General features: G+C 38.4%; 1 protein-coding gene across 2 annotated transcripts in view; it reads right to left on the bottom strand.

Moving 5' to 3' along the window:
- brinp1 (BMP/retinoic acid inducible neural specific 1) overlaps positions 1–18,456 on the bottom strand; it is a 188,124-nt gene that overhangs the window by 7,263 nt on the left and 162,405 nt on the right. For both annotated transcript variants that reach the window (XM_042509557.2, XM_042509556.2), the window contains 2 exons: positions 13,820–14,056; positions 6,839–7,061 (listed from right to left, as the gene is read on the bottom strand). In XM_042509557.2, coding sequence (XP_042365491.1) covers positions 6,839–7,061; positions 13,820–14,056 — 460 coding nt within the window. The remainder of the gene's footprint in view (positions 1–6,838; positions 7,062–13,819; positions 14,057–18,456) is intronic.

The raw sequence follows: 18,456 nt of genomic DNA, 5'->3' as shown, positions 1-18,456 counted from the left end.
CAAAAGAAGAAACTGCCAAAAATTTGTAAGAAATTAGCAAAATGTACAAGAAAATTAGTACAAAATTTAAAAAAAAGAATAAATTAATAAAAATAATAAAACGAATCAAACCAAAAAAAAAAACACAATGGCCTGGAAAATGTGCTTTAAATATATAATAATTCTGTAACACAGTTTTAAATATGATTATGATAACTATACATATAATTTTTCTCTAGCTTTCTTTTCTTTTTTCCCCAAGCATTTTTACCTATTTAAAAAAAATAAAAATAAATTCTAAATCTACTAACTTGCAATTTGTGAAACACATCTCACCAAGTTGCTCATTGTATTTTTTCCATTTTTTTTCAAGAACTCACACCAATTTGCAAGCGAAAGACATCTGAAAGCAAGACGAAGAAAAGTGATGTCACTCCAGGTTTCAAAGGGTTAAAAATTTAAGTAAATCACATAATTTTTGAAAACATGAATGGAGGCACTGATATAAGATACACAGATGACCAGCTGCATTTAAAGTAAGTTCAAGTCAACTGTTTTTAAAATTGTACCAAGAATCGGGTTTTGTTTGATGGTGTTTTAAGTGTTTTTCAGCAAATCCTGCAAAGCAATACTGGCAAAAAAGTAGGATAATCATAATACTATTATGGTGGGATTTTTTTTAATCTCTATATTTTAGCTCTAGCAGTGTATCTCAGGAAAATCTGATGATTAGTATGGTACCATTTAGTGTAATTATTTGGCCAAAATAATCATACCATAGAATATGATACCAGCACAACCCTATTAGTAACATATCTTTGCAGGAACTTAACCATGCATTTTATGTGACGAAAAACTCTGAGCTGCAGAGGTTTGAAAGCGAATGCATTTTGTGGTTTATAGGTAATTGGGTTTTGATAGAAGATACCAAGCTTGCTTATAAATTTTTTACCAAGCTTGCTTTTTAATTTTATGTTAGTGTTATTGTAAAAACTATACAGGATTTCTTATTCAGCCGGATGGGAAACACTTGACGTCTAATAATTCAAGATGTTGTAGAGTACACAGCACCATCAAACACAGTTTTTCTTTATTGGTTTAAAAAACAAAAATCCTCATTGGCAACGGTATACAAAAGAAATTGGTTTCACAGGTGCCTCAGATATAAAACTATTCCCATTATTTTTATTGGCTATTCATTATTGCTTTGGACACAGGCACAGTCATAATGATCCCACCTTTGAATTTATTTGCAATAAGTTTTGAAATATCCAGTGGAAAACACTGATCTAAAATATGTTCTATCATATAACTGCCTTCCTCAGTGAACTATTTGCGTGCATCATGCAGCTAGTTTTATTTTTGCCTTATTTGTTTCCATCTAAAGCAATAGCTGGGCTTAGATTCGCCATAGGAAATTAAATGAAAATACACTGGAATGGACACATAAATCCAAGCACTGTGTTTGTTTTTAATGGGGTGTCAGGCAGCCCTGGGATTCGAATGACATACATCGTAGCTCCCTACTATGTTGGAGCAAAGGATAGGAATGAGGGAAAGAGAACATCGGAGCAGGATAATGTAATCTGCTTCTGATCAAAGAAAACTGAACAAGAAAGTCCAATAGATGAGGCACAAAACTTTTAAAAATGATAATAGTAGAGTCAGAATATGGAGCCCCCCAAACATGGTTGTATAGGTGAATGAGCCGACCATGCACAGCAGACTTCACCTGCAAAATGTCAAATGGCCATGTACTGACCAGGAAGAGATACAAAATGGTCACAAAAGGACGCAAATGAAAAACAAAGAAAAAGAAAGTCCAACAGATGAGGCACAGAAACATGGATGGATTACTGAACGGGCCTTTAAGGCACAGCAAACTTCACCTTTAACACCTTTAAAATGTCATTCAAATTACCACATAATGATCAGGAACAGACTCTTAACAGTCACAAATGGATGCAAATGTACTACATAAAGACACCAAATGACTAAAAAGGAAGGTAAAACAACACCAATATAGACACAAAATGATCAAGAAAGACACAAAATGACCTCAAGGAGATGCAAAGTTACCCAAAACACACACAAAATGATGCAAAACCGCCACAAAGACTATGTGTCATGCTCTTGTTTAGAAGAGGTGGTGGGGCTTTTTGCATATCTTTGCCCAGGGGCCCATTGTCTCATAATCTGCCCATGCCACTAAAAGGGCATAGCAGGAATTTTATTTATGATGTTCTTTTGCATTACCTCACATCAAGTTTTGTGTTATCATGCAATATTTTGCTTTATCTCGCAATACATTTTGCATTCCCTCTGATTCATACAGAAAGACTGAGCTGTATTATGTATTATGTAGTGTGATTGTGGCTGTAGCCACAGCTGTGCTCAGGTTGTTATGATTATGGCTGTGACAGAGTGTATAATGGGTGTAACACTAATGCAGAGGTTGCATGTGTGCAGTGAATGTAAATGGTTGTGCTGGCTGAGCTTTGAAGCTCCTGTATTCCTGAACTCTTGTGATGTATAACACATCTGTCATATCTGATACAAGCACTGCGGGTTGCAATCCCTTGTGGCCTAACTACGCTTTCTTTGCGAAAGTCAAAAGGAGCAGTAAAGAGCAGTCATATGACATTGTACCATTTACACAACCACAAATCCAGCCATAGTCCGAGCAATAACAATATCCAGAGCTGCTGAAGCCACTGTCAGAGCTCAGCCTTTTGAAAAGAGTAATGAGGGTTAAATGCATAATATAAAGTGTCACATCAGTCTTCCTTTCTGTAGTATCAGCAGATTGTTTCCTAAGCTGGACTGGACTAACACTCTAACTGGTCTTATGGATCAGTGGGGATGCAAAATACCTTGTCAGAAAAAAACTCTCCATGACCTCTCAGGATATCAGTATGAGAGAGAGCAATACCCTTGATGATTCCATGTGACAGGATATATGCAGCACAAAACAAAGTGCAAACATCTGTTTAGAATATGTTTAAGCAAAACCGTAAAAAGCAGTGTGATGTCAGAATCAATAAGAAATTAGGGCAAAGTAATTCATCATATGGAGGGTACATTTATATTGGTAAATATGCTTGACTTGACATGAATAATTAAAGCCCATGCATAGCCTGGATGCAAATGATTTGGCTGGGAGTGAAGCTACTTCATATCTGTCACTATTAATCATTTATACCAAAGACAAACTGCTATGTTCATTCTACTTGAAGCAAGCTGCTATACTCATTACAGAAAATGCAATAGCAAATCCAATATAGTTCAGCTATAAAGTTTCCACACAGTTATTGCACTGTGTTCCCAACGCCAATTTACGGTGCTTGTAATGAATGGATTCCTTGTGGTGAGGTAAACCTCAAAAAATTACAAGGTGGTGATGTGCAATTGTAATTATGGCCAGACAACAGTCTGTCGGATGCCTTTCTTTCATTTGCTAATGTAAATATGTTTATTGTCTGAACTTTTGCATTATGCAATGGTAGAGAGGCAACATGATTTAAAATGTTTTTTTTTTATAAGTTTAACCTGATAACACATTTACATCATAATAATAATTGCAATTAGTAATAAGTAACTTCCCTATCCCTACTTTGCATCCATAATTTAATTAAACAAAAAGCACAGGCATACTATGAGTGCTTTAAGGCTGCAGAGTGTCAGTCAATAATTATTGGCTATTAAAGTATGCTTTCTCCACTCTTTAGTTACCTCTATTTTTAACTTAGCTATGAATAAACATATGCTCACATTCACATTTGTGCCTGCACTAACAGTGTGTGCTTTATATATGTGCTTCATTAAGCAGCTAGTAGGTCAGTAAAGTAAAATACATTATAGAAAAAAATAATACTTGTATGTCTAAACTCACCTCCCTGACTAAGCTAGCTCTCTTACAAGGTTGCCTAGGCAACAAAGCATTACAAAATGCTCCGTTCACATTAAGTCACCTACCAGCAGAAGCATCTGGTAAGGTGTGAGCATTTTGGTAGTTGTAGATTTCCTACCTCTTGAGCAAAAGCACCCTTTTTCTGTGTTTTCTGTGGTCATAGAGCATCAATTTCAAAGGTATTTTCATCTTTCTGCTGCAGAGACGACCTCAGGTTTTTTTGAGGACTCTCTTAATATCAGTGACATACTTCTTTGAGGAACTCTTGGAATGATTTCACCTACCAAAAGTACTCCATCTCTCATGGTGGCTACCTTGAATAAGACCCATATATTTCTCCTCCCCCCTCTAACAGATACACTATCACCAAGTTTTCACACCAGTCACTGCATAATTCTGAATGGTATTTTAAGTCTAAAAAAGCGAGACAGTAAAGTCCTGAGGAGCAACTGTGTTTCCTACTTGTTGATCTTGACAGTTGTGTAGTGTCAAAAACAGCAGTGAGGTATTTTGTGATCCAAGCAACCACTGGGGTTCCCACATGCATAGCTGGGAGAAATTCTCCCCGAAGAGGCCCCTGGATGGTCTTAAAACCACTGGAGATGTAAAAGGAACATGATTTCTTCAGTGCCTGGCCAAGTATGCACAGAGTAGCAGGTGGTTGACAGCATCATCCTCCCCATTGTGGGCCTGATGTATGAACTGGAGGGGCTCTAAATGCTCTCTCACAAGAGATCTGGCCAGCTGTCACTTAGAGCCCTGGTGTGCCCATTCTTGGCCACCGGGCCCAGGCGGGATGTTTTTCACATCATCATCAGCACCCTCTGCAGCCTCACTGACAGGTTGAGGATGTGCTGGAAGGCCTCCCTGAGGTGGTTGGCACACACCTTGAAATCACTTGGGCTGATGGTTTATGGGCCTTCAGCTTTGCCTCAATTCCCTCATCCTCTGATCAGCAGATATAGGCTGCCCAGAGGAGAGGTGAGGGTCGGAGTCCCTGTTGGCTATGGGGACACTTCTCTTGAATCGGGTACAAAAGAGGAGATCATATATATGCTTTTATATATACAATATATAAAAGCATAGGTTTTTAACATTGTAGGGCTTATTTCTATTTCTTATCTTTATCCCTAACCCTCATTTTAAAGTTTGCATAGGCAAACTTAGCATAGGCTATGACTTGCGATTTTTTTGTGATGCTTTTTTTTAAAGAAAAGGTCAATTTTACATTACAATGACATTAAACTAAGATAATACGATTGTTATAGTAATTGTTAAATCTTTATTAACAAATAAAATACATGTTTGGATTTCTTTGGATGCTTGTGCTGATTTTTCATAACATTTCAGTTTGGAGTGAGCTCAGTTTTCATGGCCATGTAGCTCTAACACCATACTCTGCCTCTCCATACCAAAATGACGCAGGACACCAAACCCCTATATGTGAATTTGCAGGGGCAAGGGGTGTATTGGTATTAGGGTTGAAGGGATATACCAGTTTCAAGTTACTGTTACTGTTATATAAAAACTGATGGTTATCATACCATGCACATTTGCTTGGTGGTATTGAATAAAACCAGAAGAAAAATCTAATATGCATGTACACATTTCATTTCCTCCTTGATTGCCTGTCAGACTTTAAACATTTTTCCATTTAAACGGTTAAAACTTATAATGAAGCATTTGCTCAACCAAAAATGTAATAATAGTAACTGTGTGAAAATGTATATCATAAAAGCGTGATATTTTTTGTTAGACTTATCATGCCTTAAAAATCCCATACTGTTGCAACCCTAATTGGTGATGTGCCTAAGTCTTACAATAAAGTTAAATATTAATAAAAAACTATTTGTTGGTTTCCATTAAACACATTAACATTAGACAAACTGATGACAAACTGGGAGTTAATGAGACATGTTATGACATAAAACCAGATGATTCTCTTTATAAGTGTTAGGACTAATATAAAAACATAACAGCATGGCATTGTTCGGAACCCCTGTGTGAGCTATAGACCACTTACAACCCACTCACGCATGTATGCAAAATGCACACACATGCACACAGAGGTGGTGAAAACCAATAAATCCTCCATCTGATGCAAAGCTGTCTCGCACAAGCAAGCAAATAAACACGCTGCTCTTATTTCCAGTGCCATCAGGCACCCTTGATGCGTACTCCATGGAAGAGGAGGCGCATTCTGCGGCTCTTTGATAACACTTCAGAACAAACCTTTGCCAACTCTCGTACACAAATGTGGGTGTGCTCCTTTTCTGTCAGCGACAGTTGACAACGCCTCATTTCCAGACCACTTAAATTAATATTTTACAGATTTTGTTTCCATTTATATGGTGACATCCCCTACACAGAACAGTTTTTGGCTGGTGTTTCATGTGGCACCCGGGAACTTTGCATATTTTGCATAGTGTTTTCTATTATTTGCTACAGTGGATAGGGAAATTCCAACCATTTCAGGCAGTGCTGACACCACAGCACATCCGTAGCAAGGCTCTTAAGCTGAAACTGCAGTCGGTGGTGACAGATGTGTGCAATGACCTATCAAGAAAACTCCCACAGCTACATTTTCTTTTCAGACTGCAATGTGAAATACAAGAGTGAGCAAGAGTGCTTTGGGCATGTGCAAGCCTCAGCACTAAGTTGGCTTGATGGACAGAAACAACAGAGCCATAAGTTGGAATATATAATGGATGACAACCTTACTGTGCATGCTTCAAGAAGCAACAATCAAAATAAAACCTCTACATCATCTCAGAGGAGACCGAGAGATGTCACTCCTCTGTGGGATACATTTTCACATCAGCTTTCCTTGCACTTGGAAAAGCAAATAACCAAAAATATCGATGGCAAAGACCGCTCCTTTGCTTTATGTTGCTGAGCAAAGCCACATCTGATTTCCTCTCACGATGTAGAGGTCGCATTTCTACCCACCTCTCCCTAGGCATCTGGTGGTTGGGGTTGTGGTGACAACGGATGCTGAGGCCAAAGAGCTTGCGGGCGGTGCGCTGGATCTTGAGCCGCTGGATCTCCAGGGAACTCTGAAGGAGCCTGTAGCGGGCCTGAAGGTCCCAGTCACTGCCCCACAGGAGATGCACACTGCTGATGGGCAGGAAGTGAGTGGAGGGCAGCCGTTTCAGGAAGGACTTGAACTCGTCTGGATGACAGGGAGAGATGAAGAGAGAAAGAGAGAGACAGAGAGATAATGGGTGGAGAGAGAATGTGGTGGTGTGGCAGAAAAAGCGACAGAATAGGTAGAAATTAGTAAAAAGTGCTAAGGAAAATTACCCGAATGACATGGGGGGGTTATCAGAAGATTAAAAAACAGAAAAATGTCTAGAAAACTATATTTTTATTTGTTTAAAATTATGTAACTGGAAAAAAATGTATACATATATTTTAAAATTTTCTGTACGTTTTTATCATTTATTTTAATTGTTCTTCTCTTTCCTTCTTTCTATTTTTTTTTACTTTTCTTTGTTTGCTTATTTTCAGCCAATATTCTTGCAATTTTATACTAATTTCTTGCTATTTTTTGGACAATCTGTCGTTAAGTTGCTTACTGCCTTCTTCCCTTGTTTTTGTAAGAAATCAAACCACCTTACCCAGGTTTCAAAGGGTTAATTTACACTGGTAGGCAGCAGGTAAAAAGTTACACTGATGTTACCTTGGCAAGTTGAAAAGTTAGTGGCATTTGTTTAACTTTGCTGAAGTAGTAAAAGAAAATATGTATACAAACAATCCTATCTGTAACCCAACTGGTGTATCCTTATTCAAATGATAAGAGTGTAAACAGCGTTGAAGAGTGGGTTTGCTTTACAAAACACTTATTTGTTCAACACTGATCTAGCTAAGCATCCTGGGTAGAATTACAAACAAACCAACAGCAAGCAGCAGGCTGTTTGCAGGCTTCACACTGCTGAGTGACAAAACACTTGAATCTGTTGGATGTCTTTGATAATGACTTTTATTCTACCTGTAAGTCCTCCATGTAAAATATCTGTTTACTACAATAGACAGCAATGCAACAGAACTAATATATTTTAAATATTAACTGTGACAAAAAAGACAGTAGTTAGAAATTTTAACAGAGTGGGACAAAACAAAAAAACTTTATTAAAGAAGTATTTCACTGCTGCAAAGATGGTTGTGTCATAGAATTGGTCTGTGAATGCAGTAGAAAGAAGCAAATACTTTTGAAATTGGTCCTACATGACCAGAGAAAACATACAAACAAAAAAAATAGCTTTGGCATTCACTTTTGCTCAAGAAGTAGAACACCTACAACAACAAGGATGCACTACGCTGCAGCGGACCAACAAAGGCTCCTGCTGGTGGGTGTTGAAATGTGAGCTTGTCCATTTTGACATAAAAAAAACTATAAGGCAGATTGTTATAAACAAATTGCCATATAATGGATAGTTTATTTAGTAGTATAATATAGTTTCTGATGACATCGTAGGCGAGAGAAGGGAAATATGGTAACAGAATCTTCGTTCATATTTGATCAGCGCTGCCTATTTTTATAGTTTAATTTCAGTTTTTTCAGGCTTCATTTTACAGTAATGGAAACAGTATGGCACCCAATTCCTGTTTACAAATTCTCATATCACAGCTAAACAGTGCTAAAATAATGTTTCTAAAGATATTTAAGGCAAGAAATTGGCAATACATTAACAGAATCTTGGTTTACATTTGATAAGCACTGCCTAGATTTACGGTTTGATCTGAGTTTTACATGAAAATGTTGAACCATCTTCTAGTTTTGGTCCAGGAGGAAGTCCCTGTCTTAAGATTTAAGAGTAAGCTGAAGGCTAAAAACAATCTGCAGTTCGAACAACAGTCTTGAAGCCTGTGAACAGCAGTCGGATGATGCGAAATGTGTGTTAAGGTTACTCCTGTACTAATATAATGACTTACTAAATGAACTGCTATGATTAAAAAATGGAAAATTAAGTAGAAGTTTTTAGTCTTGTCAAGGACTTTCCAACATTTTTTTCAAAATGAAGATGACACTGTTAAAAAATATATTGCAAAAGGAAGCTGCTCCATGTGCTTTATTGTTTTCATGCACATAAAAAGATCGTTTCGACAGTGTGATAATCTCTCTTGACCAGTTCATTCAAAATTAAAATTTTGGCTCACGGTACACTGACAGGATCATCTAAAAGTGACTCTAACTTTTTAAAGAAATGTGCAGAAGAATGTCAGTCACAATTTTCTAATGTGGCAACCCTGTGAACACCCATAATTCTCAGCAATCTTCTTAATATGTGGTTGGACCTCTGGTTCTCCTCTTAGATTGCTTCTCTTGTGAGCACTTGCAGGGAATTGAAACCCTTGGTGAAGTAAACACCCTCTTACTCTGTGCTCCCACACACACTTACAGGAGAACATGGCCTCCAACAAATTTGTTCTCAACAGTATTGATGATTGCCCTTGTGCCTCTTGCTGCCTTTGATAATTCTTGCTTGTCTCCTCCCCAGACAACCCTTAAGCTCAGCTTTCTGTCCCTCGTTTTCAACACTAAGTCCAAGTTTTAGCAACAATAGGCATGAGGATGCGACTAAGGCTACAGCAGTAAATACACACAATTGGGAATACTTTATTTGGTGAGCTAATTAAGAAAAAAATGAGTCAGATGACTCAGAGTAGCTCATTATTATCTCTGAGGATAGATTTAAGCACATAATTATACATAAAACACTGAACAATTTAATGCCTAAAACGTCTCCTTAACAACATCAGCAATCAAGTTGAAGACAGTGCAAAAGTAGTCAACATGGAGAGAAGTGTCTCCACACATTTATACTTCATGATGTCATAGTTTAGATGATACACTTACTCTTTTTCTTTGCAATATCTGTGGTGGATAAAACAGCCCAGTTGAGCTGAGTTTGTAACTGGGAGATGGAAGAGGTTCCTTGAAACACAGGTGAGATGGCTGCCAAGCTGCAGATCACTGTTTGAGACATTGGCGTCATATCCAGCCGCGATTGCTGTATCAAAAGGGTGTGTTTTGGCAAGACATCAGCAGCATTTCTAGCTGTAATCCTACCTCCTGTTGCAATTTCGAGCTGTGATTACACGACCCAAAGCAAGTTTTTTTTTAGCAAGACTTACAGCTCTTCCAGTCGTGATCAAACTACCAAAAGTGGGTAGCATTTCCAGCTGTGATCATGCCACTAAATGCACTTTTTAGCAAGACATTGGCAGCTTTTCCAGCCACCAAAAGTGGGTGTATTTTAGCAAGACATCAGTGCTGTTTGAAACTGTGATCGCACTACCAAAATCGGGTGGTTTTTAAGCAAGACATTGGCCTCATTTCCAGCCGTGATAGTGTTACTAGCCGTTATCACGCAACCAAAACTAGGTGTTTTTTAGCAAAACCAATGTCACTTGCACAGCTTGAATTGCACCACCAAAAACAAGTGCTTTTGAGCAAGACTGGTAGCATTTCCAGTGTGATCTCGCCACCAAATACATTTTAGCAAGACATTGTGACATTTCCAACTATGACTGCACCACCAAAAGAGGGTTTGTTTGAGTTATCAGTGTTATTAGTGTTATCAGCAACTTTTGTTAATTCTGCCAACCAATGCAAGTTTTTAACAGGAAATCCAGCAAGGAAATGCCACCAAGGTGTTTTAAGCAAACACTATCTTTTCCTAACCATAACTGCTATACAATAACGTACAAAAGTTAAAAATCTTTGGTTTGCAGAATCACCTAATGCAAACATTTATTCTGTCTATTGTTTTGGAGGTAAAAAGGTAACACACAGAACCCAAAGCTTCTTCACACTCAAAACACTTAAAAGAAACGATCCCCTTATTCAAGGCCCCGCCACGACCTGCGCAGTAAACCCGTACCCTCTGACAGACCTCTGCGAGACAGTTTAACAGCTTTAACCACAGTGTTGAGCGCTCTTTTTCAGACACAGCCCGAGACGTGTCAGAACTTCCTCCACTCTCCTCCCAGGCATGTCAAAGCTCCCTTCTCCTGTTTCTTCAAAGAAGCCGGATTCCTTCTCCGCCCCTGTTTCGAACTTGCCATATTCCTCCACCCAGTTTTCAGAAATGTCAGGTAGCAACCTCACCCTTTTCCTAGAAAAAATGGGTGTCTCCAGCATCCAATACTCGAAATTGTCTGAATCCCTCACAAAAAAAAAAAACAAACTCACATCATCCCTTCATGCCAGTTTAACCGTTGCCAAGTCTTTTCACACAGGCTTCAAAGATCTCTTCCTTGACACAGTTTCTAAAGGGTCCGCATGGTCCCCTGAATGACTCTTATCTCAGGTCACCCAGCACCTTATCTAGAGATGACAGCTCTTACAATGTAACCCCACTTTACCTCCTGTGCCATTTCATCTCAATTTGCTGGGCCACAGACATATAATCACAAGAATTTCATTTTATCTATCTATTATCATCATCATTGTCCTACGTTTCCAAACCTTTAACTGCAATAGAGATTCCTGTTTGTACTCTTATAGTAGATTTAGGATCAAATGTAATTCAAGCCTTTTTTTGGGGGGGGGGTTGAATTCATGTGACAGTGGGAGAACATACTGTACATAGTTATCTAGCAGATGTGATCATTTGGCCAAAGTGCAACATTGTTGGAAAATACACTGTCTTTGGGAGTGGCAGATGGTGATATCTGTCACGGTAAATCACATTACCTCTTTTCCTTCTTTTTAAACGCAAATGACTGGGCCAAAATGTTTATTTCCCAGGAGGAAACAAGAAACTTTGCAGAGGAGGCACCATACATGATTGCAAATGAGCACATAAAAAGTGTCTTGACAGGATATATCTCACTTGAGTACCATTTTCATTTGGTTTTGTGAATACCTGCCCAAACAGGGAGGTAGGTTTTTTCCTCCTGTATCAGGGGTTCCTATCAATGCTTACTTTGCCAACAAACTATAATCTATTACCGAAACACCCCAACTTTAGTGAAATCACAGCAAGTCACTAGAATACTAAACTCCTGGCTCCTCTGTAGAGATTAGGCCTACATTTTTGAAAATGTGGATCTTTGAAGTCATTAGTTTACTACCTTGACTGTCTTATGTGTCCAGAATGTTCAGTGTCTTATTATTGGACTTTAAAGAAGTGTTTCACTGATATAAAGACTCCTCACAAAAAAAAACTAGGCTGTCTCTGCAGTGGAAAGACCAAAAATACTTTCGAAATCAGTGCTACGTGACCAGAGAAAACAGAGAAAAAGAGTGCTTTTGCTCAAGAGGTAGAAAACCTACAACTACCAGAATGCTATCCGCCTGACATAATGTGGAATGGTCCGTGTGAAACAATGGCGGCCAGATCTCGGCGGATCTCATAATACAGTTAAACAGTAAGCTAAAGCATGTTTCTGAAAACATTTGAGGCGAAGAAATATGCAAATAGAACCCGAATCTTGGTTTATATTTGATCAGCGCTGCTTAGTTTTACAGTTTGATCCCCATTTTTTGGCTGACATTCCACTGTGCTGAATGATGCTCATTTGCTGTTCACAAACTCACCATTACAACAAGACAGGCATTAAAATTTGTTTCTTGAAACAAGTAGGCAGTGCAATAACGTAATCTTGATTTATATATCCGATCAGCGCTGCCAAGTTTTGCCATTTGATTGGATTATGGTCCGAGTTTGAGAGAGACAGACAGAGAGAGGGGCTTGTGTGTCTCGTGATCAGCTGTATACTCTTTGAGTACATGGTGGTGGTAGTGGTTGGTGAGCAAGACAAAAATGCAGAAGTACAGCCTGTAGTTCATCAGGGGGTAAGGAGGAATATTTAGACACTGGTTAGATGGAGGAAAGTTTAACTCAGTTCATCTAAGCATACTAGACACATAGTTTTGATACAATGTAATCCTTTATGCAATCTTTCTGAATAACCTTTTCTCTTTTTTTAACCCCAACACAAAGTGATTAAGTTTGGAAATATGTACCACTATTTTTTTTTGGTCTCTTCATGATTACTCTCTACCACCTCTTAATAGACGCTCTGCACTCAGTGACCTCTCAACTCACATTAACTTTCTTCTATGGTACATAAATATATTTATCTCTTGCTGGCAGGTTTTATTGGGACACTTTTATATCATATCAATAATAGATAAACATGCTGACTTGCCATGTAACAACTGGGCACTAGCTGTGCTTTTATCCCAACTGTGTCTAATATTCTGCTGCTCCCCTTTAGAGTCTGCATTTGCATTCAAAGAAACCAGAGAAAATGGTACGGGAGAGAATATTACCTGCCATGACGGTCGAGCATTTGACAATTGAAAGTTGTATTCTTTTTGCTGTCATTTCTAAAATGACAAAGTGAAAAAATAGTTTCTGTCGATGCATTACATAAATGGCTCATATGAGTGTTTTCTGATCTGTTGTTCATAGTATATAAAACACTCGTTTGGGTTAAAGGAAAGATCACTGTGGTAAAAATCAGTGTTTACCATTGGAGACAAACACTAGTCTTTGGTGTGAGAATAAAAGAGTTTCACTGTCTGCCTGTGAACCCTTACATGTCATAACACTATTACAGTTTCTGCAATGAATATAAAGAAAAACTCAATTTCTTATTAAATATGCAGATTTGGCAGTGAGCAAGGAAAGACTAAGCTGCCAAATTATGAAATGTGTTTTAAAATGATCTTCCAGCAAAAAGAAAATTGCCAGATTATGAGATTACCTTAATCACCTGAGCTCTGCATATATGCACATTAATATTATGCACAACAGAATTAAGATTGCTAAATATGCCAAGATCTCTTTCCTTGCAAAATCATTTAAAAATATACCTAAACAGCTTTATCATAAATGCAATTTTGCACTACAAAGTAAACGCCATTTTCACAACTCTCATGGTGAATAAAAGCTGGAGGAATTTCCACCTTACCAGAGTTCTCAAAGTCTTTGTAAGAGGACGCCCAGGACTCAGACATCCCCAACAGGGTGTTCTCCATGATCTGGATGTCAGTGATGGGACAGTTGCATTGGGGATACTCCTCGGCACACTGACAGATGCACTGGTTGTTGCTGCACACGTACTCCCCCTCTCCATTGCACATAATGTAGCTCAGGGCTGACTGGACAAACTTCTCCTGCAGGTATTCTGGGAAAATGACCTGAAGACCTGAAACACATAAAAAATGGGAGTTTTTAGTGAAACAGAATGTTATCAAAAATGCTGTTTTTCTAATATTATATAGAGTGCATTTTTGTCCAATTTTCTTTTGTGTTGCAATGTGACAAAGTAATAATAGTATCTGTACTTTACTTGAGTTTTTATATTTCTGTCAACTTTCACTCTTGCTTCCCTACATTTTCTAAATAAAATGTTTTTACTCTTATTTACTCTTTACAAAATAGGGAAGGAAGGAAGGAAGGAAGGAAGGAAGGAAGGACGGAAGAAAGGGAGTGACTGACAATTTAAGGAATGGGAGAGAGTGAAATCTGGATTTTGTTCTTTAAGTTATTTAAGTTGTTAAAAGATCAAGTTTTTCTTCAAGTGTATCACAGGCTCCATTTTTAAGATGGTGTAAGTTTCAAAGGAGTAAAATTCATAATTCTCAAAATTCTGACTGTTTGCTTTTTATTACCAGCTTTTACTGCTACCATTACTTACAATACTTGGGTACCATACATATTAAATATTTTAAGATTTTTACTCAAGAAAATGACTTTAATAGAATTTAAAGTCACCTATTTGAATATTCAGTGACTTTAACTTCCATCAAAATCATTTTCTGGTGATAAATGTGTGCTTTTACTTGAGTATGGCTTTCAGGATGACCTACTCCATACAACTTTTAAATCAAATTTTGAAAAAAAAGGGAAGAATTATGTGTTTATTTAGCCATTGAGACAGATCTCTTATAATTAATGTTTGTATCATGTGTAGTAACCTACCTGAATTAGGAAAAAAGCTTTGACTCTTTAAAGATCCCATGACCTCATCTTTATCTGTTTTTCTTATTCTTAAAAGTATGGCTTTCAGGTATTTCATTCTGATTTCCTTCGTGTAAGATCTCAATTAAGCACCTGGACAAAAAAGTCATCTAAAATATACAACCTTCATACTTTTTATACCATGAAAGTGCACCGAACAGTAAACTCTTTTAAATGAATAAACAAAAGCTCATGACAAGATCGGATAAAAAAAAATCATCTGAAAATGAAAGTGCTAATGAACAAGAATAATATTTTCATCATGTTATAGTCATAGTTATTATATAGCATAAGATGTGCTTGTGTTTATAGTAAGAACTGGAATGAAAAAACTGTCAACACATACTGTACGATGTCTCCTCACAGACATAGTAAACTCATACGTCAAAAAAAGTCAACAGAAAGATAAAAGCATTGGTGCACTGGCTGACTGCCTCTCCAGGATTGCTTTGTGTAATAAGCACTCATATTTTTCTGAGGGATGTTCTCCAAAGCTTGACTGTGTTCAACTTGAGCTGTATGTTCTGCGAGGGTCACTCATGATATCACAGCATATAACAGATACGATGCCTGCTCAAGTGTGCTGCGCTGCTTTATTTAGCACAGAAATTGTTTCCCTTTATGAGCATTTTCTATCATGTGCTCTACTGTGTACAATAAGCATTTCCATTTATTTGCTTGTGGTCTATACACCCAATTTTGCAGCATTCTGCTAATTACATGCTGACGGCAATATCTGAATTTGTAATCTAGAGGCCAATTTGTGGCTGAGGCTGAAAGTACCTCGTCACCCTGGCCAGTGACAAGGTATTTATAATTTTTGGAATCCCAGCCAAGCCATATCTCACCCGGGGATCTCATAGAATTGAAGCTTGAACAGCTAACATTACAGCCTTTCTCTTCAGTCCAGACCTGGGGAGAATAAATCCCTCGCTCTACAAGCCACTGGATTGGAAAAGAATTAAATAGATTTTTTCTTTCTTGTATGAAACGGCATCTTGGTGAGGCAATATTTTCTTAATAGGTTTTACTTGAGCACAAACAGTGCTTCAGCAGAAAATATGCAACCAGGAACCAGAACATAACATGTTATTGAATGATGAATGATTGCATTAGATTTTACAGTCACGTATTGTTTTTTTTTTTTTTTAGCTTTAGGTGAAAATAGGGAATCCATTTATGTAAAATCAACATAATGTAGCAGAAATGAAAGGGGGAGTAAGCCTATACTGTTCGCATGAATCATTTTCAGGTTGTCATCACAGAGTCGAACGGTATCTTTTCTTCTGCATATGCATGTGGCAATTAATGCTCCTTATTCTCACTCAGCATATGCAGAAATATAAACTGCGTGTTATTTAGAAGCAATTTAGGGTCTTAACATGTGCCAAGATTTGACTCTGAAACATACGACAGCTTAAACATCAGTCGCCATGGCAACAGGATTTGGAAAACATACTGTGTCTGTGCAATTCATGCCGCAATGTTTCAGTTATTGATGCTAACAGGTAAGGTTGTGTTTGTATATAATCATGATTTCAACTCAAATATGAGAATACCAAGAAGCAAAATTAGTGCCTCTGCATTTATTTAGCAAAATACAATCTGAAGAAAAATAAATAAATTCACAGACATTTTGCAAACCACAGGTATGTCACATTTGTACAATATCTTGTGGATTATACGTTGAGAGGTATAAAGTTTCTTAACAATGCTGTAGTGAAGGTGAGGTTGGGTTAAGGCACAAAAACTATGCTTATGGTAAAGGACAGATAATGGTTTGGTTTTAAACCCAGATGTATGGTGGCACAAATGCTACTGGAAAAGCAGTGACAGGTCAATAAAATACATCCAGGCTTGATGGCTCAAATGATGCTTGGAAACGCTGTGATGTGTCAGTGAAAAGCACCCAGGTTCAGTAGCACCAAAATCGCTAGAAAGGCGGGGATGGCTCAGTGAAATACACCAAGGTTTGGTGGCTGAAACATCACTGGGAAACACAGTGATGTGTTGGTGAAAAACACCCAGTTTCAGTAACTCCAATGCCGCTGGGAAACACCTCAATGTTTTGGGTAAAAAAACTCTGGAGACACAAAAGCTGTTGCAAAAGCGGCGATAGTTTGGTAAAATACTGCGAGGTTTGTTGGCTTAAATGCCGCTAGAAAACGCCGTGATGTGCTGTTAAAAACACCCGGGATCTGTGCCAGAAGTGCTACTGATACTTGATCAAAAAGTAAACACGTTTGGTGGCAAAAAAAAAACGCTGGAAAAGCAGGGATGGGTCAGTGAAAAACACCCAGGTTCAGCAGCACAAAAGCAGCTGAAAAAGCAGACAGGTCAGTGAAATACACCTTGGTTTGGTGGCTCAAATGCCACAGGGAAACGCTGAGATGTGCTGTTAAAAACACGCACGTTTGATAAAAAAACACCCAGGTTCAGTGTCACAAATGGCGCTGGCAAAAACTACAATGTACCTGTAAAAACACCCAGATTCTCTGCCCCTAACGCTGGGTTCACACTAGACGCCGAAGAACCACGACATGTTAATGTCACATAACCACCAGTCAGCAGTCGCCCTACTTGCCTGTGTATCACTGGCTGCGTGTCTGTGTCTGAGTGTGTGCGTGTCTGCCTTTCTTTGTGTGTCCGTTTGTCTGTGTTGTGTTTAGAAACAACTGATGCATCATGGAAGCACCGGATGCATATTTTATTATTCATCATGATCAAATCATTAATATCACATTTAATATATCCTTTATATTGTTCATAACAGCATATTTAGCGTGTTTTCCTGCCAGATTCGCTCGTGGCTCATGGAAAAAAAACAGACCAGACACTGAAACTATTGCGGCAGATCCTCAGCCTGCGCTTGGGGCCGCAGTGCATCCAATGTGAATGGTCTGACTGCTCAACAAGGATGCCGAAAGCAAGCAGCTGGCACTCAAATCGACGCACTTCATGGCATTTCTGCGTCCAGTGTGAACCCAGCGTAACCAAAAGACAACTGGTGTTGTTTGTTTGTCTCAAACAGTGGTCTGCAGCTTGGCAGGCGTCACGCCAAGATAACACGCCATCCACCATCGCCTTCACCTCCTGATGACAAAGTCAGCTTATATATAACGTCACTTTAAAAACACTGATTTGATATGTCCAAAACATACAAATGGAACATATTCATGGTTTGCAGAAATGTGTAAAGTGCAAACATTTTTTTTCTGGCGACCGGCTGCACAATAACACTTTAAATCTCTCTTTATTCTTATTTCTTGTGTACCTTTTTTTCTGATATCTCCCCTCTCTTCTACACCTCATCAGAACCACTGCCCATTAGCCAGCAAGGCAACAGAAGGAGGGAGGGATGCAGGGAGGGAGTAAAGGGGATGGATAGATCATGTCTGACCACAAAAGAGTTGGGTTGCACAGGGCTTTTTCTCCATCAGGCCTGTCTGCGGCCCCTGGATCCAATATTCATTTAGCTTGATGTATTCCTGGGCTTGAAACTTTAATGTGATTTGTGGGAGAATCCAGATGGCAAGTTCACGGATCAACGCTGCTTACTGACAGTGCTGGTGCCAGCGGCCGGGT

This window comes from Plectropomus leopardus, chromosome 20, assembly GCF_026936395.1.
Source record: "Plectropomus leopardus strain MGB_pleo_1.0 chromosome 20, ASM2693639v1, whole genome shotgun sequence".
Classification (NCBI taxonomy): domain Eukaryota; kingdom Metazoa; phylum Chordata; class Actinopteri; order Perciformes; family Serranidae; genus Plectropomus; species Plectropomus leopardus.
This window is presented reverse-complemented; position numbering and strand designations above follow the sequence as displayed.